The following is a 24233-nucleotide window of genomic DNA, read 5'->3' as shown; positions in this document are numbered from 1 at the left end:
CAAGTGTAATTGAACAAATTGCATTGGGGCATCTGCTTTGATGTTTGATTCTGTAGGGAATTTCAAAGCTTCTTTTGACCAGTGGTCTATCATTCCTCTTTCAATTAAACTAAGACCCCCTTAGAATTTGTTCCTTGGAGGTTCCTAATTCAACAATCAGATTAGGCACTGGCGTCCTTGCCTTGCCAAGTACCAGTGAATTGAAGTTGTGTTCTCCTAATTTGATGGGTAGGTTATCTAACTGAGGTTAGTAAGCAGTCATCACACTGTGAATGTTGTTGTTGAAAAGTCCCAAAGTTACATGTGTGTCTTTTGTGTTCAGATTGGGGTGGATGTTCAGATATCACGACAAATCTTGTTATGACTGGTGGTTTACTGCTTTTGTGTGTTGCCATGGCTTTAAATGTGGTTGTGATCAAAAAAACTTTTTTTGTGCATTTGGCACTGGCTAGTCATGCCTTGGCACATCCTCTCAATTTCAATATAATCTCAGAAAAGTGGAGCAGGGAATCATTCTAGCGGAGATACTTATTTGTTCAAAACCTAGTTTTCTAGCCAATTAAATTTGGAGGTGTATTCCTGGTTGGTTCTCACCCTGACTATAGCTCGAGGCTTAAACTAGGAAAAATATAGGTCGGCTCAGAATATAATGATATATCTTCTACCCTTTGCCTTAAAATTTATATGAATGATTGGTCACTGTTACAATTTCAAGTTGTCAAACATTTCAGGTGAAAATATTTGCTGTTTAATGTATCAAGGACAATTGATAGAGAATGGCCCGCTGTAGGTGTAAAGTTGGCCTGTTATTACCCTCTTGGACACTGCATGATATCAATCACCTTTTCATAATAACGCTTTATGAAAAATCCCTCAAAGTCATTGGCCCTAGATTGTCCTATTCTCACCTTATAAAAAGACTCCAAACATTCTTTGTATTCAGAGTATAATAATGAGAATTGTAACTAACAGGCTTTACCATTTCAGTCAGGATTAGGCCTATTCCCTGAAAACTTTTCCGAAAATATTATGATGACCTGGATTCATCATATGCCGTGGTCACACTGGGGTTTTAACACGAATTGAATTCGAATTAAAACGTTGATACGTATTGGGGCGTCACACTCAATTCGGTTCATACCGATCTCAATCCGCTTTAACCAACACGGTTCTTAAACCGAATTGAATGCGAATCAGCTAATCCGAATCAACGAAACCGTATTGAGATTTCAAGTGTGACGCGCTTGATACGAATTAAGGTTTTCGATCGCACTGCGCATGCGCCCGGCACATGGAAAGTGACCTTTGACCGCGGGAACTAGTGCTCCGAACTAGTTAACTGATGTATTTAAATGATCTCATTAACTCAAATCGTTTTTCGTTATGCCATAGAATAGGGAAAAATCAACTCCCTTGCACGTGACTTGCATTTCCATTTCCTGGCAAGGTATGTTGCCGCCGGTTCGTTGGTCAAAGGTACGCTGGTCAGCAACATCGTCGCGGCGGGGTTTTCCCCGGTTTTGGCCTCGTTTTCGAGGGCGAGGCCGGGATTCTCCGCATTTAGCGACGGTGGTGTTGACTCGCTGAGGACACTCCTCTTTGACCCGAACTTTGGCAATAGGCATGGCCGGGAGATGGAAATGGTCAAGCACCTTACGCGATTTTAACTTGTTAATAATGACTGTGTGATACTGTGATATTATATACTTATATGTTTTGTACTCGTAAATTTTATTCTCCCATATGGGAGGTTAATAAATAATAATAATAATAATAATAGATGGCGCGTCGTTAGTATGCATTGAGTGTGGCGCGTTTTAAACCAATTTGAATGCGTATTCGGGCCAGTGTGACGCGACCGTTCAGAAACTGGATTAATCAATTCGTATTCCGGAGAGCGCTCTACGGAATTCGGTTTCAATTCGCATCCAGTGTGAACACACCAATAATGTTAGTGGTGTCTCCCCCTCGGGTCTCAGCAATATACACAATCGAACTGGGAGGACACGGATTCTTACTGATCAATGCAGGTTGTTATTACATACTTGGCCAATCCTAACTGTTAAACTGTGGGAATTTTTCAGGTTTTAGGAAAGTTTTGTTGTGGATTTTCATACGATGTGTGGCCAGTACATTGTATATGCCAAGTCATGAGCTGACAAGCTTGAATCTTGTTTTGAGTCCCAAAACTTTGCAGACAAAGTTTGTTCAAGAAAAGCATGTTTGCTTAGCTCTGTCATTGATTTTGGCTGCCGCTTTTACTGGTATGGCACCGCAGAAAGGAAATGACACATATTAATGTACACAAATCGTCATGACATAGTTGAATGCAAACCATGCCTTACCATCATCCCAGACTTGGAGAGATTGGGCCTCTCAGCCACACACTCGGCCCACATGGCCACCAGAAAGCCTCCCCAACAACATCCGAGGGAAAGTCTGAAAAAGTCCATTCAGGTTCAAAATGGAAAATTGAGAGCATTTATAAATAGGTCCTTCATTCTGAAACCGTATGGTGCTTAGAAGGACCCTTCAGATCACCTGACATTCATACATTACAGCGCATATTCTGTTTTGCTCTTTAATTTCAAGTCGTTGTTGGATTTTGGTCCTAAGGTCAAGTGAAATATTTGGAAGCAATGTAGTTGGACATTTGGAACGCTTGGTAAAGTGAAGAAGTTGTGAAGTGTGAAGTTGGAAGTTGAATAAATTTAGTTCAAGACTCATTCAGAAGCTTGTTCATGTGGATGACCACTTTTGGGTCAGTGTCTGGCTGCCCAGGTGCTCTCTTGATGGTGACCAAAGGGGACATTGGACATATCATCAAAACTGCTGGTGATATAGATTTTCATATTGACATTCAAGGGCAAAATCTACTATTCTTTCTAGTCTCCTTTCATTTCATCAATAGTTCTGCACTAAACCTACCTTGATGAGTAGTATTTTTCAATTACCCTGCTTGACACCAGCAACTTGACGCTGGATGGTGGAGTGTTTCTGTCATACAAATGTCTCTCTCATCAATATTTCTGAACTTGGTGATAGATGATATATTGATTCTGCAGAGGCTCCATTGTCATACTTATCTTGTCCTTCAAGATATTGTAGAAGGAGTTGTATCAATTAAGGTCATTGGGTTTGATGTCATGGGTCTGACATCTTGTCCTTCAAGATATTGTAGAAGGAGTCGTATTAATTAAGGTCATTGGGTTTGATGTCATGGGTCTGACAAGTGGGTTTTCTGGCACCAATATTGATATCAAATACTCCACAATCATACATTATTTGTAACTGGCTGTGTCTGTGACTGTAATTACATGCAGAAGGAATCAATCTAGCTTTGGGTTGCATTGCTGATTAGGGTCATTGGGTGGAAAAGGATGAACATGGAAGGATTAATTACAGAGGTTGAATCTTATTAATGGTTTCCATTACACAGTTTCTTTCTTTTCGACTGACCTGCTTGATGACACCTTAATCTTAACTTAATGGTAACCTTGATGTAATATTGACACAAATCAGTCAGACATATCAATACTCGTTGATATTATCAGTAAGAGGTGCCTCACAGATGTGATAAAGTGATTATACATTAGTTGACGTAGCTGTCTGATAGAAAACTCCAGTGGAAAGGTGTCACATTGATGTAGGGATTTATGAATCATGTCGAATTGCAGACATGCTTACTCTTACTTCATCTGACATTCGGGAAGTTCGCGATCCAGAACAGGGACATCAGGGATTTTGAAAATGTTGGGGATATCGCTATACATTCTTCCTGTTTGTCAAAAAGATTTTGATTTGCTATCACAGTGATTTGGATACTGTTTTGAGTCGCTTCTGTTGCTGAAATGATCAAGAAATTTGTGAGCTCTCATCCACATGGAGGGGAAGTCGGTCTGTACTACCTGTTTCTAAAGGTAAAGAACATCCTCGTGGTAACAAGTTACTTGTGTCTGCAGAGTTTGTCACGTCGATAACACATTTTGCCATGTCATCGATATTCAGGCTATGTCTCCAGAGCTTTGACTCAAAACTTTCCTTTCTCGGAATGGATTCGGATCTAGAATGTCAGTCTAAAAACACAACCTCCCCAATTCACTTCTACCAGTTTTGGCCAATTGCAGCCATATTGGTCTTATTCTGTCTCTTTTGTAATTCCCTTTCTCTTGTTGACATTACCAGTTTTCTTACAGAAATGGATATCTCTTCTGATCCAGAGCCAAATTTCTGAAGACATTGGTTCAAAGTTGAAATCCATGTATAATGCTCTGACCATATCTTTGATTTCTCTTTCTAGGTATTATGGCATTTGGATGTATTCCGGCGAAGTTTTCGAATATTATCGGGCCACGCCTGTCTTGGCCATTCGTGCATATTCTGTGCACTCAAGGTAAGAGAACACGTACATTATTCGTCCATTCCTTTCACGTGGTCTGCTTGTCAGCTGCAAAAGTGAAGGTTTAGCCCAGTTATTGGCAGATATTCATATATGTTGAGCATCCTTGTCAATAACGTACATTTGGCCATTTTGCATTGGTACTGAGATAAATAAACCCATTAACACCTGGTAGAATATGAGTCATGTTTACTGATGTATTACAATGTAAGTCACAATTTATGAGATGTTATTCAGAACTGAGAAATTAAAGAGGGTTCACTGTTTATATTTTCTAAGGTGCATGTAGCATAGTGACATTAGTGTTGACTTGTCATTCTTGACCAAATGCGACTGGTCACCCGGATTACATGTACTTCACCTTCTAAGCTGTAAGATCATGCAAGCATAAGCCTGTGGATTATCATTAGACCCAATGAACTTCAATTGTCATGAAATCCTTCACTAAATCAACTCTGATTGTCTTCAGATGTAAGGCAGGTGGGGTAGGCATCTGTGCTGCCTTTGTGCCTTAATCTTTCTTTTGTCACATTCTTATTGCTACAAAATGACACTGGCTTGTACAGTAGCAGCTCTGGAAGCATTACCTCATGTAAACTTACAGACTGAGCCATTTTACATGTATAGTTGGTTCTCACACAACCTTAATCTTTCTTTTGTCACATTCTTATTGCTACAAAATGACACTGGCTTGTACAGTAACAGCTCTGGAAGCATTACCTCATGTAAACTTACAGACTGAGCCATTTTACATGTATAGTTGGTTCTCACACAACCTTAATCTTTCTTTCCTGGCATTCTTATCGCTACAAAATGACACTGGCTTGTACAGTAACAGCTCTGGAAGCATTACCTCATGTAAACTTACAGACTGAGCCACTTTACATGTAAGGTTGGTTCTCACACAACCTTAATCTTTCTTTTGTCACATTCTTATTGCAACAAAATGACACTGGCTTGTACAGTAACAGCTCTGGAAGCATTACCTCATGTAAACTTACAGACTGGGCCATTTTACATGTATAGTTGGTTCTCACACAATGCTCTTCACTTCCTTTGTTTCCATCTATGAAAATATATAACGGAAACATACAATCAATGATTGTTATCATATGTATGCGATTGTTATGTCTAGGTATAAGAATAACATAATTGGAATTGTACAATCATTGAACAGATCAACTTGAAGATACCCTGACACAATTTTATGGGTTCAAGTTCTATGAATACCATTAAACAATGCAACAAAATATGTTTTTCTAACACACATTTGTGTTTTATTGTATTTGGTTGATCTCATCTTGTCATCTGGATAAGTATATTCAATTTGTTTAGTTGTGGTTTTGATAGAATGATGCCTTTGAGGGCACTCCTGGCTTGGTGTTCCACAAGTCGGCTCAATGGCTCATCCTGAGTCTGAGCTGCAAAAACCGATTTGATTGCAAACTCATCATGTTGTCACACAAAATCATTATTAGTTGGTTAATATAGAGCTGATATGAGCTCTGATTTTGTAATTAGCTTCAGTGTCTTATGACTCAGTTTGTCAAAATTCAAGTCCAGTCAGATCTCACATTGGTCATTTCCATGATATTTCAGGAAATGACCATACCTACCAACACCCTGTCCAAATTTCCTCTCTCAGTATGACTAATGCAAACCAAATAAACTCCCCTAGGCCTTGGTAAAGGGGTAGGATATTGCTCACCAAACATTCCTTCTCTACTTCCAGGTGATTTTTACGCAGTTTCAATTCAGCGATCAAACTGTGCTGCCCCCAGATCGGCTCCGTAAGGCCCTCGCGGAGAGTTTTGTCGACCAGCAACGATTCCAGCTGGGAATCATGGATGACGCTGCAGAATGCTTTGTAAGTGGATTTATATGTCTTTTTACAGTTTTGAGAAAGGTGGACATCCACAACTTTGGTGATGCCTACAAATTTTTCACAATGCAGATGTTCAGGAAATGATATGGTTTTTGATATTTTTCCTAATGATTACTAATGGTAAGCCATTCCTTATCCTCTATCAAGAACCTTTATCAGCGCCATGCTGTAGCCATGGTTCCACCAATGGTTTATTTAACATACAGTCCTCACTATTCAGTCCTTGTCACACTTAGATGAACACATTTTTTGGTCTTCCTGTTTGTCGAACTAAAAATAGCTGTCTGGGTATAATACAAGGTCGATCAGGTATTCGTTTTCTTGGCGCCAAAAACTGTTTTCAAGTGTTGCTTTGGTGAAAAGACGTCCGTCTTATCATATCGGGTAGGGTAATTGGTTAATAAATGTAAGAAAATGCAGATTTCAAGCATTGTTTCTTGTTGCTACTTTGGGGATCACCACGCAGTTCTTTGGTTTTCTCTGGTTTGACTATGCTTCAGTCTTCAGTATGTAAGAACCTGTTTTGACAGCAGCCTCCAGCCACCTTTCCCATCTTTTAATAGGCTACAGACACCTGTATGAGATTGTCCTCAAATCACACAATACTTCATTCATACTGTCCTTTCTCCTATTGAGATTGCAATGAAGGTGATGGTCCATTCTATACTGGGTCACCCATTGAGACAGGTTTCTAGTGACCAGTCTCCTTTGATAAAACCTTGTACAGGAACCAATGGGAAGGAAATTTATCGCAAAACAATATTGACAATGTCGTGTTAAAAAGGATTTCATTGGTTATCCAGTGTATCTTTGGTGATGGTACAAGTGGGCTGGCAAATAGAGTTAGGTTGACACAGATTTATGAATGTAGGTGAATCTTTGTATCCAGATTTTGGGGATGAATGGAATAATCTCATGGGAGGACAGGGGGTGGATCAGTTCCCATGACAATTACAGCCTCTAGTTAAGGATTTCCTTTGCACTGAAATGCCTCTTGTCATTATTGCAAGAACAAAAATTGACAAAAGATTTTGTTCTTTTAGAGTTGATTAAGGGGATGTAAGCAAAACTTAATGGAGAAACTGACCCTCTATCGCAATGAGGAAGTGACCCAACCAGGAATTGAACCTGGAATCAAAGGGGCCAAGCACCAAGTTTCCACTGCTTCCCCATAAACGATGAAAGCCCCACTTTTGGTGTGACCAAGGTCCCATGGTTACCAAGAAGCCTTAACCTATATTTGAATAACAAATATTGACTTGGTTCTTTATCAGTCCAATATTGGAAAAATTGACATTTCATATCACAGTTTTTGTGTGAGATTCTGAAGACAATGGAAAGTATTGGGTGATATTTCATAGCACCTCAGGGAGAAAAGTATTCTGTTTTCCTAAATTTTCTCCATTTTGGCTCTATTCCAATGTCAGTCAAGACAATGTGCTTGTAACTGACCAGCTCTGTAAGCCGACCAACAGAGGTTCCTGCTTGTAAAGGAGGTTCCACTCTACCATCTAACTTTATACTGAGGGAAGGGGGTATAGGAGGGGTAAGGATTAAGACGGGGGACATCAAGCCCACTCAAGCCCAATCACTCCAACCCAGGACAGCCGCTGGCCACACTTCCTGCACCTCAAAATCCCGAGAAAGCATGTCCAGCATGTTTCCAGAAAGTATTGTCACCAACCTATAACGTGTATCACACTGACCTCTGGAAATCTTATAGCATGATCTCGGGGTATACCTTATTATGAATTGTGTATCATGCATGATATATGCGTGCATACTTCCTGGCACTATGTCTGAAGTGATTTGTCACAAGTTTTGGGGCTTTTTGGTGCATTGTTTTGGTGGCGGGAATAACTCTGTGATAAACTCACCGGGTCAGATGGGTGTGACCCCTCACCAAATTGGCCACTTAGTTCGATGAAAGAATAAGACCCATGTTTGGGGTGAGAGATGGTGGATTCATGACAGTAATCTAGGTTATTACCATAAATATTATGTGATATTAGGTTTAGGTAATGAAGAAATAGTCAGTGGGTGTGGAAGTTTATGAAGTAAACCGATAGAATTTGTTAATAAGGTAGAGCATGGACACAGCAAGCAGAGTTTACCCTACATGCGTACTGTCATGTTGATATCACCAACAACATGTTTTCATACTTCCTTTTAGAAAGGATATTGGAACCAATTCTTTGACACTGGTACTAGTGAACTATCATTGCGATCCATGAGATGGTTGATTGAATTAATTGAAGTTATACATAAAGTCATTTATATATCATGTTATATCAAGTCATCTCATGAAAGGAAATCTGTGAATACCTAAAGAGTAGGACACTGTTACTTTTATCGAGGATAATCTATGCTTGCTTTTATTAGGCCTTTAGAAAGTGAATGCTAGGCCTACTTCAAGGGCTACTGTGCCACCTGCTGAACAAATCCTGGGGACAAATGAAAATGATATACTGCTAACGCTTGTCTTCTTTACGACAAGATGAAAAATTGGAGTGAAAGAACTTTCCTATCTCTTTAGATTATTTGAAAGCGTGGGCCGACAAGCTATCAGGTTGTTTTGAGGTCTTGTGCTGGTTGTCTATAAGTGGGTTCCTCTCAGAAGATCTATGGATGGTTTTCAATAGTTTCCAACAACCTGTTTGGCATGGTCGGTCTTGTCTGGCTGTCATCTGAAGTTTGCCTGACACAAAGGTGATTTTTACTAGAATGAGCGGTTCCTTATGAATTGTGGGCTATTTTTGGGTGAATTACAGGTTGTTTTGATGATGATGGGATGTTACCATGGCAGCTGGGGTCATCTCTAAAGCTATTAGCAGCATCTTTGATACTCGGCTTTGAAGTCAACATTCGTCTGATATCATCCGGCTGGATTTTGCTATCTGTTATTTCTACCATGTCATCAATAAAATACATTGCATTTTGGTTAAGTAACATTGGGTTTTGGCTTAGTTGTCCTTGTCCTTGTCCTCTTAAATACCATGTCATGGATAATAACGGTGGTTTGCAGTTGTACTGCAACACTTTCAAAACCTAGTGAGAATAGCAACCAACAATAACATCAAACGATTCTTCTTGTGTTAACTTGTAGGCTAGACAACCAATTAATTAATTGCACCTAGCTCATTACCAATTCTCTTTTATCATGATGGTGCCCACTCAAAATGGCGAATTATACAGTAGAGAAATTGGCACCCTGTCAATTATAGATCACAAAAATCTGCCAAATGGTTTTTTATGTCGAAAATAGGATTTATATTTGATATCATCCAAGCTCCTTTGGGTGTTGCATTTCACCCCAACTTGAATGAAAACCTTTATACCCTGTGTATGTGGCTACACACACTGTGGTTCTGATTACGATGATGACTACGGGTATTAGGGTGCGCATGTTGCATTCTCTCAAGAACAAAGCTCATAATGGGATGATTACAGCTGCCTGTTTCATGCAGATAAACTACAATCCATGGCTTTGTCTCCCACTGAGGATAAAGCTGCTGTAATCTTGATGAATAGCTGCTGAAATCTTATATCGATTGGAAAAACGATAATTTTTGCTGAAAATACAATACTTGGTGAAATGTTGGTGCATAGTCCTCCTCATGAAGAACATGAGGTCACAACCTGATCTGTGGTGGAGGATTTGATAATTTCACTTGACACGTTTGTGTCAAGGCAGCCCGGCTTTGTGACCTTGGTGTGATAATATTCCTGGCATTGATATCTGCCATTGCCTTTATTTAACCCTTGCCAGGTCATCTCTCATGAATCCCCCAATGATATAGCCGGAGGCTGTTGAGGGTTGGGGGCCCTCAAAGTCATTTATGAATAAGTGAACTTCAGGTAAAGGTGAAGGGAATTCTCAGATTTGACAGTCTCTCTGGCATTGGTTTCTGTCTCTGCCATTGTCACCAACCCTGCAGGGTCACTCCCCATGAACCCTCACATTGGACTGCTCCAGGCTGTGAAGGGACTGGTTTTGAAGGGTGGCTCAATGGAAAGTGGACTGCAGGGAAGGTAGAGTTCATGGTTGTCCTTTTTGGGAGTCATGAACAGTGTCATTGTTATGGAAGTATCAATTGCATGTGACCTGCAGTTGAGAAGTCAAGGAGCACAAAATATGGGGTATTCGATTTCCAGAAATGTCCTTACACATCAGAGTTTTACAATTCTCTGACCAGTTGTTTTGTGTCGGAAATTGGCTCACTGCTTTTCAGAATCAAAGCCAACTCTGGCTTCTGTCCCGTGCTAGCCTTCCAGCAGGTTAGCTTTCCAGGGACAGGCCTTGGACTTCATGTACACATGACCTGGTCAAGTCTATTGGGCTAGTTCATCTGGCAAACCTATTGTCCTTGTTGTGCTTATAAACAACCTGCTAACGCAACACTAACTGGGTTTTGTGGACACAGTCATGGAGAAGTGTGGATAGAAAGACTTGCAAAGTGTGCCAGAGAATGATCAAAGTTGGACAAATAAAGCGACAAAAACACTAACATTTGTCCAGGTGATGTCCATTCTTTCAACATGTCAAACAGTGTTTTCTTAGGAAGCAGGACCAGGCCTGTTTGGTCGGCAATCGTTCATTTAGCCTCAGTGTTGCTTTGTCCTTGCCTTCATTGGGGACCTGCTGTTAGCTTTCCATGCTAGCCGTCTCCAGACATAGAAGTTCTTCATTCCACTCAATGTTTACCAATCTTAATGCAGTGAATCAATTGGATAAACAAAGCAAATGTAGGCCAAGTTGGTTGAAACCGAAAGTTGCCTGCTTGTGTAAGTTTTTGCAAAGGCCAAACTACTCTTATCAAAGGACACTATTTGGTCATGTTCTAGTTGACTTGCTGAAGAATGAAAGATTAATGCCAAGATAGTAAAAGATTGGAAAAACTATTAACAAGTTCTTTTTGGCGCCTTCATAGTATTTATGTTTGTTGTTGTTGAAAAATAAGAGATTATCTGATGTGAAAATACTTGAGGTTAGGACTTTTTTCACTAAGTCCAGTTTATGACTGGAAAGGACTTTTCATTCTAACAACGCTGCATTGCTTGTAGTCTGTCTAGATTTGAGTACTCTCACCATCTCCTGGGCTTGCCTTGGCCATAAAAACCACAGCAGTAGCTACCTTGTAAAAGACCTTGGCATTCCTCACAACCAAGGACATTTTATGTAAACATCCTTGCAACAACCAACTGTAAATAGAAAATGTATTGAATTGATTGAGTTGATGAATAAAATAGTGTTGCCATATCATGCATCGATTTGAATACATGAAAGTGTCCACTTTATGTCACCTGTTTTGTCATCAAGTATTTGCATTGGGAAAGAGGCAATCCATCGTCATGTGGTTTGGATTAAAGAACTTTTTGATAGCCCGATGCCTTTCTGTAAAGCATGGCAAAAAAGTCTTTTTGACCAGTACTGTACAATGCACACAGCAGGAAGCATACCCTCCTTTCAGTCTTTAGCTACATAAAAGAAGCGGTTAACTTTCTTCTGGCTTGGACTGTGCAATGGATTCATCTTGTGACAGCTCCACATTCATCCTTTGGCTAATTAACCTTCAGAAAGATGTGTTGTGTGTTTTCTTTGTCCATATTCAAAGATAACCCAGACTGAATCGATATGATTGCATTGTTCAAACAGCTTGTCGAGGGATGATAAAGAAAGAATTGAGGAGAAGACACGGGTATCTAATTGATCATTGATGGCTTGTAACATGTGTGCTTGTGTGCCATACAGGGTGTCCCAATCAGAAAAAGTAGTTGTTTTGTTAAGCAGCTTGGCTGAAATATTTTGAATATTATTGATTTAACATAAATTGACTTTGTGTGAATACAATAAAGATTGACATTCCTATGACTTTAGCCAAAGAGTTTTGTACCCATGTGACCAATGTAGGCAGGCCATATGTCTTTTAAATTTTCCACAAAACTTCCCCCAACAAAAGTGTTAAATGGTTTTGATAATACTAAGGAATGTCAGATCTGCAATGGCTTTCTTGGTTAATTATACGCTTTTATAGACTTATACGCAAGAATGCACTGGGGTAAAAATTGTCCAAATACTTTTGGCCTTAAATTATTAAACGTGTAAAGTTTAGCTAATGAAAGTCCAGTAAATCTCCCATTTGAGTCAAGTCAAAAGGGCCTAAACAACAAGTTCTTCAATGTTGTTTCAACTTATTGCCTATGATCACCAAGTTGTCTGTCAAGTTGTGAAAGGGTCTCAACATGACTTCTGAAGTCCTTTTCAGGGAACCGTTGGAACTGGGACTGCATTTCCACAGATGGTTCAATCTGCATGCAAAGTAAAGGTCTCTTATCGTGGAAAAATGAAGAAGTCTGTGTCCTTGATGTGCAATTTGGCTGGGTGTGCCATATTGGAATCTTTTAAACCCACCAACTAAACAATAGTGCTAAGCGTGTCCTATCTTTTGCCATCTTTTCGTCCCTATTATTAGAAAGAACACCACCGATTTGTGAACCAAACGGTTGAAGAGCATAACATGTGATGAATCCTCTCCTGATTCAACCTAAGTATGCCAAGCTCTCCGGTAGTTCTTTCTGCATATCACATATGAATTCTTCAAAAATTGTGTTGAAACCATCCTCCATGTTCCAGTTTAGTCCTTTGTCATGATCAACCCTTCACCACCTACAATCCCCCCTTTGTCCCTATTTTAACACCCTCTGTGGATTCACGCTTGAATGCAAATTGACTGACACATGACTGAACTGTGAAAATGTTTTGTTGTGACACCTTCCCTGTTTGTCAGGAAATAAAGGGAGAGTTTGTCTGGAACTCTTATCAATTTGCTGTGGAGGAAGACAAAGGTTAAGAGACTTTCACCTGAGTATGGGACACCCAGCTTCAGCTACACACAGTATGAGTTGACAGCTCCTGATCTAAGTGTGGTCTCAATAAATGGAAATACTTGCAACCTTAAGCAATGGCAGTCAGGCTTGAACACACCATCTGAACTTCCCTTAACAAATCTCACTTAACTTACTTCCCACGCCAAGGACTTTTAATGTCATGACGGTTGGTGATCTACATCAAACCGTTTGCCAATTTAACTCAAAGTAGGCGGAATCCCTAATGTAATAAGCTTCATTTTCATACAGTTATGGCTCAGAGAATATAGATTTTCCAATTTTAGATTGGAATATTGAAATGGTGATTAGCTCCTGCTGTTTTTGAATCATTCTGTGTTGCGGCAATGAAAGGTGACATTGATGTTTGATTGGTTTTGTTGATGGCTTGTTGCACACCCGATGAGTGATTATGGAAGCAATGGTGGCTTTATTGACCATTTTCATCAATTTTGCAAATTGATGTATTGGTTAAACTACCTTCTTGGTATTCAACAGTATTTTGGATATAAATACGGGCTTACTATTCATGATTGGCTGCAATATCACATCAGATTCAAACCGCATCAACAGATGTGCTGACCAAATGCCTCCCATTATCAAAATAAGAAAAGAGGCAAAAATTGATGCTATCTTCAGAAATTCTCTTAGGTACAATATCGCCCCCCAATCAGTGGTAATTAGCTAAATATCATTAGCATAATGTTAATGTAGCGAGAGCATCTGATCTTATCCAAAATGGCTGCTGTGTCTAGATTGTTCAGACGCCGTATGATGAGTCTGCCGTATCATCTGCCCCATTTCAACAATTCTTACCATTGTTCGGGTATCTATAAAGGACCCCATCTTTATATCAGTTATCAGCCTTTTCGGTGCTCCAGCTGCTGGCTCTGATAAAGAGATAGTTGAAAGGAGGTACGGAAGATAGATGTTGAGTTCAAGACGGACAGTTCCAAGCCTGAGTCTGAAACCAGATCATAAGCTAATTGAGTCCTGAGAGAACTGAAACATGTAAGCTATGTTCATTATAGAACGTCCCTTTAAATGTCAGCAACCAATTCTGGCAAGGTTTGGTAGTTTTGGAAGGGGAAGCTTTCTGGCTCATTCTGGCTGCCAACTTGAAACTAGACACCACTCTTACCTTTCTGTGATGACAACAACACATTTCTTAATTAAACCAGCGATAGAATGTCGCCTCAAAAATGTAGAGCGATAGAATGTCATGTCAAAAATGCAAAGGACTTACTGAATTTCAGATCGATTGCATTCCTGGAACCTTCAGTGGCAAAACAATGGTTAGGGGTCGAAACACTCCCCTGTCATCAAAACAGAACCCTCACAAGGATTGAACAATATGATCCACTCGAAGAGGTGGAAAATTAAATTTCTAACACAATCTCGAAACCATTTGTTTGGTGTCTGAAAATAACATTTTCCATCTGTGCATGATTGTGATCAGGTCAACATCAGGCGTCACCCATCCACTTTGGCAAAGGTAACATTCATGGTCCACCTGGTTCGTGCGGCCACTATTTTCATTGGGCTTTATCATTGCTAGATGGTCAAGAAAAACCTGGAAAATTCAATTTGCTCTCTTGACAAAATTTGACAGTAATCATGTCATGCTTTTCAGATTTTTGTCACGTCCATATTAAAGGTGTCTGTGGTTCTGAGGGTTCAATGGGTGATGCCATAAGGGACATGTAAAAAGGGTCATCCTTTGACCGCTGTCATTAAATGTTGTGTCCTGGAATAAGTCTTGTGGCTTCTGTTGAGATTTTGTCTGACCTGTCAATCAGTTTTATCGGGAACGTGAGGCTTCTGCTGACATTAGGGATTTCCGCGTGTTGGATATTTAACATGGAGGATGGTCATGAACCGTTTCATATTTCTTTCTTGTCTGTTCACTCATTGGTCGACTCTAAAAACCTATCAGTAACAGTGGTAGAAGACTCGGAAAGAACTTCCTGCCCGGTTGGGTAATCCAGTGGATGCCATGTGCATGTTCAAGATATCCTGTCTAGTTTGTCTCAATTTTTCTCAATGAGGAAGATGACTAGTCATGACCTACCTCAAATAAATCTATTGATTTCTTGTCAGTGTTTCGTAGTATTGACGTTTCAAAACCTTTCTACAAAAACCAGTAAAAAAATAACAGATTTTGTGTTTGGGCTATATTGTATTAGTTGTTGATTGAACAATTGAAGTTGTCTTGTATTTTGCTTTTGAAAAGTGTTGGAATCCTGCCTTATAATTGAGGAGGGCTTTCAAGTGAGGTTTTCTGTAGTAAACAGTGTAGTAGGCTTGATCACCTGCCCACAACCGTCTGTTGATCACAGACCCAATGAGTACGCTTGAAAATCAATAGCAGCCAAGCTTAACCTCAAGTGAAATTTTGTGAATTCGAAGCCGGGTCAGTTCGCACAGGGATAATCAGGGGAAGCACTCGTGCTCAAGCTGAGGGTTTGGGCATAAGGGTATAAATGCAACTTGTAGGAAGTATCTGCTTGGATTGTTGTTTGGGAAATGTAACAAGTTGCTTTGAGTGGCGGAATCTTCCAGTAAATCCCCTCGAAGGTGTCATAAGGGGCGTCGCTCATCAGATTTGTCACCGTGCCAAACCCTGGAGTGGTATTGTTCTCTCCCAGACTCCTCATTCAATCTGATACCCTAGCCAAATTCGGCCCTTTCAAATCCTGCAAATAAATGAATCAAAAGGTTATATTTGGTTCTTTATGGAAAAGAATTGCATAAGCGATCCTGGATGGTGGGCGGATGGCAGATATTCTTAATCGAACCTGAATGTGCGGGACTAAGTATCGAAGAGTGACTCAACTGAGATTTGGCATACCGTCAAAATTGAGGTTTGGAGTGGTGACCCATATTTGTAGACACTCGTGAATGAGCGTGTCCAATATGTTAATGAGGCGTAAATGGCGGGACACACTGTCAGATCGTTCCTGGAACACCTCGCGGTGACCTCTGGTGGGGAGTGATGAAGTTGAAGACTTGTCACAAAAATTGGACTGTTGTTGGATTGAGACCAGTCAAAGACATCAACGTTGTTTGTGGTTTATTAGGTTATTCCGAAGTTTGGAAAATTGAAAGATATATTTCTATCATGGCCACACTGTGGTGTCAGGTCTGCCATGGAGTTAGAGCCTACCAGGTGTGGGGCAGTAGTGCATAGCCCCCCAGAGGCATGCAGAAGAAGACAGATACCAAATTGAAGTTTGTCTCCACAAGATTTGAAAAATAAGCTTATTAAAGACTGATTATTTCAACAATGGCTCTATTTGTGTGTCTTTTGTGTTTTTGTTATAAAAGCAGTCCTCAGAACGTCTACACAGTGAAATAATGGTCTCGCATAGGCTCAGCACTCATATTCGCTGCAGGGTATTTTGGTGTTAAATTGGGAGATTCGCCAGTTAGGCCTAGGCTGAGGACACTCCATTGCATATATTGGGAACAAGGTGATTTTCTTGATGGGATTAAGCTAAGCTGAGATTTAGAAACCAAGATAAATCTAAAGCTGTTTGTGTGTATACTACTTTGGTACGTTTTGGCCATTTGACGCTCAAGTGTTTTCTTGGTCAAAAATATTAACCCTATTCTTGCCTCGGGAGTGTAAAATTGTGGTCATACATTAACCCCAGATATCACTTCTGACCACGACTGTCACTGATCAGAACTTCTGGTTAATATGACGTTTTCGTATGTTTCCTCAACCATACATTTCCGTCTTATCTTTCCAGGAGAATATCCTCTACCGCATCCACTACCACATTGCCCACGAAGAAAATGAGGACAAGTGTCAGGTCCCCCATTGCATCCCTCACCAGAAGTTCTCACTGCAAGTTGTTGAGCAGATCGTGTGCCCGTGTGGAGCCTCATCAGAACCCTTGCCCTTCAATCAGATGGTGTTGTACGTCTCTGCTTCTGCTTTGGCGTAAGTATTCCGTACAAGTTTTTCATGCAACTTTTACTTGAACTGGTTGAGGAAAATGGTAGTAGGCCTCCAACCAAAATCAAAGCTTGTCATAAAATGAAAATACTAGAGAGCCCACAGCAATTTTGTCGAAAACTTCGCAAAGTGAGAAATGGTCAACACGGTAGTTGACACGAAGACTGCCACTTTCTGATGAACACTTATTTCTTTTCAGTTCTCAAGCAAGCGGGCTCATGGAAGAGGAAGGACACTACTGCGATCCGTCCGAAAAGTTCAGTATGTTGGTTGGGCGAGCCCATACTTCTGGTGATTACAGGGAATGTCCAGTAAGTACTTGGCCATCTGTGTTGTCTGATTTTCTGGAGACCAATGCAGGGCCTGGCACTTGACACTAGACACCATGTTGGTCCTCATTGCTTCGTTTGGTTCATTTCATACAATCTGTATGTTTTTCTTGCAGAGTGCATGTGGAAGGAAGGTCCTCATCCGAAGGAACTTGATGAACAACCCAGACATCCTGAGTCTTGGGCTGATCTGGGATTCAGACCGGCCATCATTTGATCAGATCCTTGATGTTGCGGAGACGATCGGAACGAATATCCGCCTCACAGATGTAAGTGATCTTTCTTTGCAGAAGTCTTTGCTTGACTATTTTGCATTTCTCCAGACCTCCTCCTTGCATTTCTTGAAGCCTTCGGCCAAGAAGTATAGTGTCAGTTTTAGCATGGTTGAAAGAGACAGCTGCTTGTACTGGCACCCGACTGGGAAACATGCATTGGAATCAGACTAGGCTTGAACCAGAGTTGGAAGACACTCATGATACAAAAGGGCATGGCTGTAGCCGAAACATTCATTCCAATATAAGGTATCAATAGTATGTTTGCTTATCTGCCATTTTAACACCTTTTCAGTTGTTCAACTTTGTCAAAGATGGCGACGCGAGACACACTAACTATCAGCTCATGGGCATCGTCTGCTACTATGGGAAACACTACTCAACCTTCATGTGGCATACAAAGTCAAGTGCCTGGATATATTTTGATGATGCCACCGTCAAGGTGATGGGGCGTAACTTCCAGGACGTTATCGACAAGTGCTGTAAGGGGCGCTACCAACCGTTGCTGCTGATGTACGCCAACCCAGATGGTCAGGCGATTGATCCCACTACGGCCCCAAAAGCGACTTACCCAGTTTCTGAAAAAATACAGCCAAGACACAGCAGAAGTAGGTTTCTTTATTTCTCTCCTAATGAACAGAGGTTTTATTCACTTTGATGATGCGACTTTTTTCATTTAATCTTGTGCTCATGATTTCATTGCCATACCAATCTTTGTTTCAGCCTCCAGCCGTGATCGCAGCCTTAGCCCAGACAATCTACTCGCTCATCCTCCGAATCCACAAGGTGGAAAAGATCAGGCGTCGAGTGACCTAAATGCTGCCCAGAGGCGTGCTGTCACCCCCACACCATGGGAAACCAAGGAGCAAGTATTAGCGCCATCAAGACGAGCTGTCACACCCAGTCCTGAGTGGGGACGCTACGATGGTGATGATGACGATGCTAAGCGACAGAAGAAACCAATGGTAGAACATCATCGGCAGGGAAGTTTCCTTATCGCCATTTCAGGGAACTTGGAGCCAACTGGTGAAATTCCTCTTGATGCTGATCGATCTAAGAAGCAATATGTAGGTCAGCCTGGAAAGCAGGTTGGGACTAATCAATATGGCAAGTTGAAGACCCAGCGTACTGGTATGCAGGTGCAGCCGATGGAGACGATATATGCTAAGACACGAGCAGGTGACCAAGTTGATGGTGGATATAGCAGAATGAATTCTAATGTTGACCAGAATGCTCCACCGATGCAAAGTGGTCAGTACATCCCCACTGGGTATAATATGAATTATGGCGGTAAAGCTGGGTGCACGCCGGGTTACGGACATGTCGACAGTGTGCAACAACAACAACAACCCCCAAAGCCGCAGGTTGCGGTGAAGGAAAAGCACAAACCTGCACCACTACAGCGGAAGAACTCCAATAGTAGTCATGGCAGCAGCCCCTCAAGGCACAAGAGAACAAAGTCTATGGACTCTAAAACATCAGAAAAAGATATCAATGACGCATATGGTTACACTATGTCGGGGCATGGTCACAAGAGGTCAGGAAAAGCACCCGATTCTCCGAAATCCCCAACCGGTGCCTGGGATCCTAAGTTTCTCACTAAAGTGGCTGAAATCCAACGGAAGGAGAGTTTCAAGAAAGGTAGAGGGAGGGTAGGAGCAGACGTGATTCGAGGTTATGTCAATCCCGATGAGGTGCCCAGTCCAGAAGATGGCCCAAAAGATGGCATTGTGAAGAGTAGTTCGGCTGATAATCTGATTGTGACACCTACCAAGAAAGTAGTCCGGGCGCATTCCGTAGATGATAACCTGACCTCGCATGCTAGTTCACGGGACGCTACCTACGGGAGGGCAAAATCTATTGATGGTGGCCTGCATGGTCCTCAGCAGCATGGAACATTCATGCGAGCAAAATCAGTTGAAGGAAACTTGCACCAATATCCAGGAAATGCACCAGCTGTCTTACAAGACCCGCCAAAGAAAGCGTTGGGTTCCAGGACCTATGACGATTCGTTCATGGTCCACACTGGTACTTTTGTGGAGAATGGTTTTGCTAGCTTGCCACGTCCGAGGCGAAAGACTGCCAATGATTCCCATACTTATGTCAACGTTGATGACCTTCCCCCGGCAAAGGAAGAACCACGATCTACTCAGAAGATGAATTTGCTCAACTCGCAGACAAGTGTTCAGAGTGGTGGGAGTGATTCTGGAAAGTCTGACCAGGATGTTGGAGGGGCGTACATAAACCGCAAAGCAGTTGAGAACATCCTGAAGATGCAGCAAGGCATGCGGGGCCAGTTGGCACCAGGGTTGAAGAAGCAGAATACCAAGGGGCCTTTGAAAGCCCAGGCGCCATTAACAGTAATCAACAGCAACCAGGGAAATAAGAACTTGCAGAATGTACCGAGTAATGTACGGGAGACGTTAAAAGTTGACATCCCAGATACGTCTTCGTTAGGATCACACCAAGATTCCGGTTATCGGAGCAATGAAAGTGGAACAAGTGGGGACCGTAACAGCGCCAGTTCGGCCAGCAGTATGTCCGTAGATTCTCCTACCGTTTCTTCCTCTGCGACGCAGCAGCCTCGTAATGTGTTCCTGGCATCTCAAGGGAATGTTTACACCATGTCGCGACAACCGTACCGACAGACCAGTCAAGAAGTAAAGACGCAGAGTGGCTCAGGAAGTAGTAAATCATCCACACCAAGGGACGACAGCCCATTGGACAATCAGCAAAAAGGTAAACATTGATCAGTTTAGTCATGTACCTTCAAAAAGACAAATCTGGCTGTGATTATTTAAAACAATTTCAGAGTTGCTGACTAAGGATATTTTTACGAAGCTCAGCTTTCTCTGTTTGAAAATTTCTCCAAATTCATGAATATTGTTCATTTTCAGACTTGGTAGATGGTAACCGAAATGACATGTCGACCCAGGGGTTGCTGATACGGGCCAATCTGAATCAGGTTCCTGGCACCAATAATGGCATCAACATGGAGAATCTTGACCCGTCGTCTTACGAGAAGCTAGGTAAGTTTGTTGAGTATGTGAGGCTCCTTGGGGAACCAAGGTACTAAGAGGTGTGACATGATCTTATGGTTAAGATGCTGACACGTTGCTTGTGAACCTGGACAAGAGAGTTCTGTGATTGCTACATCCTTTAATTGAGGCATAGTGCTGCAATTCCTTGGGCCTGTTCCCTTCGCAGAATGAGGAGAAGTCACCACATCATAGTGAGAAACATGTGAAGCTTGTTCTGTCGTGGCGAATCTGTATTGCATCTTTATCTTTTGCTCACAGGTTTCAAGAGCCATTTCGATCACTTGCTGCTGATGGCGGAAGACCTTATGCTGAAATCGACTGAGAAGGAAAATAAAGATGACATGAGCACTGCTCTGCAGCTATGTTCACAAGCGACATGTAAGTTAGGTCCTGTTGTAGATCTGTGGCAGAGGTGGATTGACTGGGAGGATGAGGGATGCTAGCTCTCTGACTCCAAGTCTGAATATCATGTGTCACCCAACACAGAAACACTTGTGACCTTGGGCAAATTGCTGTACTTTAATTGCTACACCCTTTGAAGGAGCTGTCATACTGATATTCCTTGTACCAGGTACATGTGCTAGGCCAAGGAAAAACCCTTCCACTTTTCAATCTTTCTTTCAGTGTCATTAAAACAGGCCATGGACATCCCCTACATTGATTACCAATCGTTCATGCACGCCCAGCTCAAGCATAACACCTGTGTCATGAGAAGCAAGGGGTTGCATCGTAATATTGTAACGAGGCAGGAGTCGAACCACTCGACACAAAGCGACATCAGTGTTGGAGACCAACAGAGGTAGGAAAAGTCAATCAGTCATTTTCCATCATTAATGGCACCTTCGATATCGTATCATGTCAAGATTGATTATTGGTTTTCAAGTTGTTTTTTGATGAAACGTTCAATTTTCGTTGCGTGTTAAAAACCCCAATAATAGAAGGATCCATCGCTTAATTTCAGCATCAGCTCAATGAGCACTGATACAGACAGCCATGAGGGAACACCTAGTTATCCGCAAGGACTCAAGCAGATGACCAAGTCTCAGTCGACAGGCACACTTCCCAAATCGTCAGCCAGCTATCAAATGACGCATTCAACATCGACATCTGGTCAGTTCTCGCAAGCTGGACAGAACACGTTGGAACGACAGAATCGTAATATGGTGCAGTCGAAGACTGGGCCGCGTGTGACTGCTATGAAGCCACAATTGAATCCAGGTGGACAGCAGATGACTTCATTCAAAGATCCAATGCCGCAGCAGTTGTTAAATATTCAGCGGGATTCGGAGCGGGATAGTGATTCAAGTCATAGCAGCTCGATGAGCATCCCAAAAAGTGGATCAGAAAGTGGTGTTTATAGTGTGCGGGAAAGAAAACTGAAACGACACACAGGACCTGTCAAGGCGACGCAACCTCATGGGATGGTGGCGGGAAATTCTAATAGGATTATGGCGGGAAATGTTCCAAGGAGTAATTCAGTGGATAATGCGTTGTGCACTGATGAAAGTGGTCGGACTTATGATATTTACGCAACGTTACCCAAGAAGGGTTCAAAACGTGAACAGGCAATGAAAGCTGAACAGGCCAAGCAGCAGAAGTCAAAGAACGTCGAGGTCTACCTTGATTATTTGAGTAAGCAAAAAGCAACGACGATGAAAAGTAGTCAGGTTATGCAGGTCAGCAAGGTTGACGATATTGATGATTTACCCCCACCACCGCCAGAGATGTTAGTGGGATTCCACCAGAAGACTGATAGCAATGTTTCTAATAATTCTAATGCTTCTAATGATTCTCAGAAAAATGCAAAAAATCTGGTTTATCGGACGTTACCGACGAAGGATGTTACAAACAGACAAGGTCAGGGGGTGCGTCATCCACAACCGGGACAGCAAACATTAGAGAAACAGCGGTCGACACAGGATAAACGGAAGATGCCACCCCCACCACCTGTACGGCGTTCATCTCTGAATCCCGATGAAAATAGTAAACAAAATGAACAAGGTCAAAATGCATCAAGTGGTCAGCCGCCTGTGCGTATGAATTCTGAAGGATCTAAGTTCGAATCTGGTGCTAAATCAAACCAAGCTCAGCTTGGCCGTCAAATCTCTGCTCCTGCCCCTTCGGGCTACTATCACTACCATGACCCTGCTGCCCTTGGGATACAGACCAGTGTGGCCTCCCAGGGGAGGCAAGGACCTAATGTTAATGTGCCAAATAGTGTGTCTCAGCCTCAGCAACGGACTTCTGCACACAATCCTATACCAGTCATGCAGGCTGATGGACGTTATTCAAATGCCACCAGTCGGACATTAGACAGTCGGCAGCAATCTCATTATGCCCCTTGTGGACAGTCTTTGGTGAATCATGGTCAAGGTCATAGGCAGCAGGGTCAAGGACAATATGTGTCACAGGGTCAAGGACAATATGTGCAGCATCCGAGTCAGTCATCTCAGAGGCAGCAGTTGGATACGCGGTGGAATGTCAACATGCACAAAGCTGTTCCAGGTAAGAACACAGTTTACTGTGAAATCATATTACAGCGGTAATGAATAGAAATTATGGACAGAAGAAGTAGGCTCAAGCACCATGATCGGTTAATTTACAGTGTTATCAACTGTGGTACATGTATTTAGTCACAAGTTTCTGTACATTGTGAAGCTTCAAGGCAGAAGGTCAATTACAACTTGTGGTATTCTAGAGGTTTTTTCTACTCTCATCGAATACATTCTTGAAAATTGACCTAGGAAATAATATTTTCTTTCAGATTTGACTCACTGCCCAAGGTGTCGGAAAAACGACAGTTGGATCCCGGAGACGAATGTGTGTATAAATTGTGACGTCCGGGGCAAGAGCAAGGGCCCCAAGCATCTGCCATCCAATGGAATTATGAAGAAGTCCAAGTCTCAGTCGCATTTAAATTATCCAGATGATCACGGTACGTTGTGTTTCCATGTTCCGGCTGGCAGACTTTTGACTTTGCAGTGCTCTCCAAGGGTTAATTTTTGCAGAAGGGGATACATGGGTGACAAGGTGTCCGAGTGAAGTCTTTGGAATGACACCAAATGACAACATACATGTATGTATTGTTTGGGAGCTCTTGACGAATGCCAGCATTCTAGTGTTTTTCTCAACCCTGCTTGAAGAGCAACCAGGGGTGTGATATTGTTCTGTTACGGAAGACTTTTAAACTGGGACAAACTTTGTGTAATCTTCCACATTTTACTCCTGACAAACTATTCTAGAGCATTTTTTGTTGAAATATCGCCCATCCTGCATAATTCTTCCAAGGAGATCATTGCAACATTTCAACTAATAAACTAATTGATAGAAATTCTGTGAAGTTTAATAGCACTTAGATTTAGTTGGGCATTAATTGCGTAGAAATTGTTTTGTAGGGTTTTTATCATAATATCAGCCTTACGAGTGTTACCTTTCCGCAGCTAGAAGAACATTTTGTG

The 24233-nt window shown here is 41.7% G+C and overlaps 1 protein-coding gene across 2 annotated transcripts in view; it reads left to right on the top strand.

Moving 5' to 3' along the window:
* Positions 1-24233, top strand: part of LOC135484390 (uncharacterized) — a 52119-nt gene that overhangs the window by 21525 nt on the left and 6361 nt on the right. For both annotated transcript variants that reach the window (XM_064765797.1, XM_064765807.1), the window contains exons 4-15: positions 4301-4393; positions 6132-6266; positions 16925-17118; positions 17333-17444; positions 17579-17731; positions 18030-18342; positions 18458-20473; positions 20632-20763; positions 21034-21153; positions 21400-21574; positions 21737-23280; positions 23540-23710. In XM_064765797.1, coding sequence (XP_064621867.1) covers positions 4301-4393; positions 6132-6266; positions 16925-17118; positions 17333-17444; positions 17579-17731; positions 18030-18342; positions 18458-20473; positions 20632-20763; positions 21034-21153; positions 21400-21574; positions 21737-23280; positions 23540-23710 — 5158 coding nt within the window. The remainder of the gene's footprint in view (positions 1-4300; positions 4394-6131; positions 6267-16924; positions 17119-17332; positions 17445-17578; positions 17732-18029; positions 18343-18457; positions 20474-20631; positions 20764-21033; positions 21154-21399; positions 21575-21736; positions 23281-23539; positions 23711-24233) is intronic.

The sequence above is a fragment of the Lineus longissimus genome, chromosome 1 (assembly GCF_910592395.1).
Source record: "Lineus longissimus chromosome 1, tnLinLong1.2, whole genome shotgun sequence".
NCBI lineage: Eukaryota > Metazoa > Nemertea > Pilidiophora > Heteronemertea > Lineidae > Lineus > Lineus longissimus.
The sequence above is the reverse complement of the archived record's forward strand: the minus strand, read 5'-3'. Positions and strand labels throughout refer to the sequence as shown.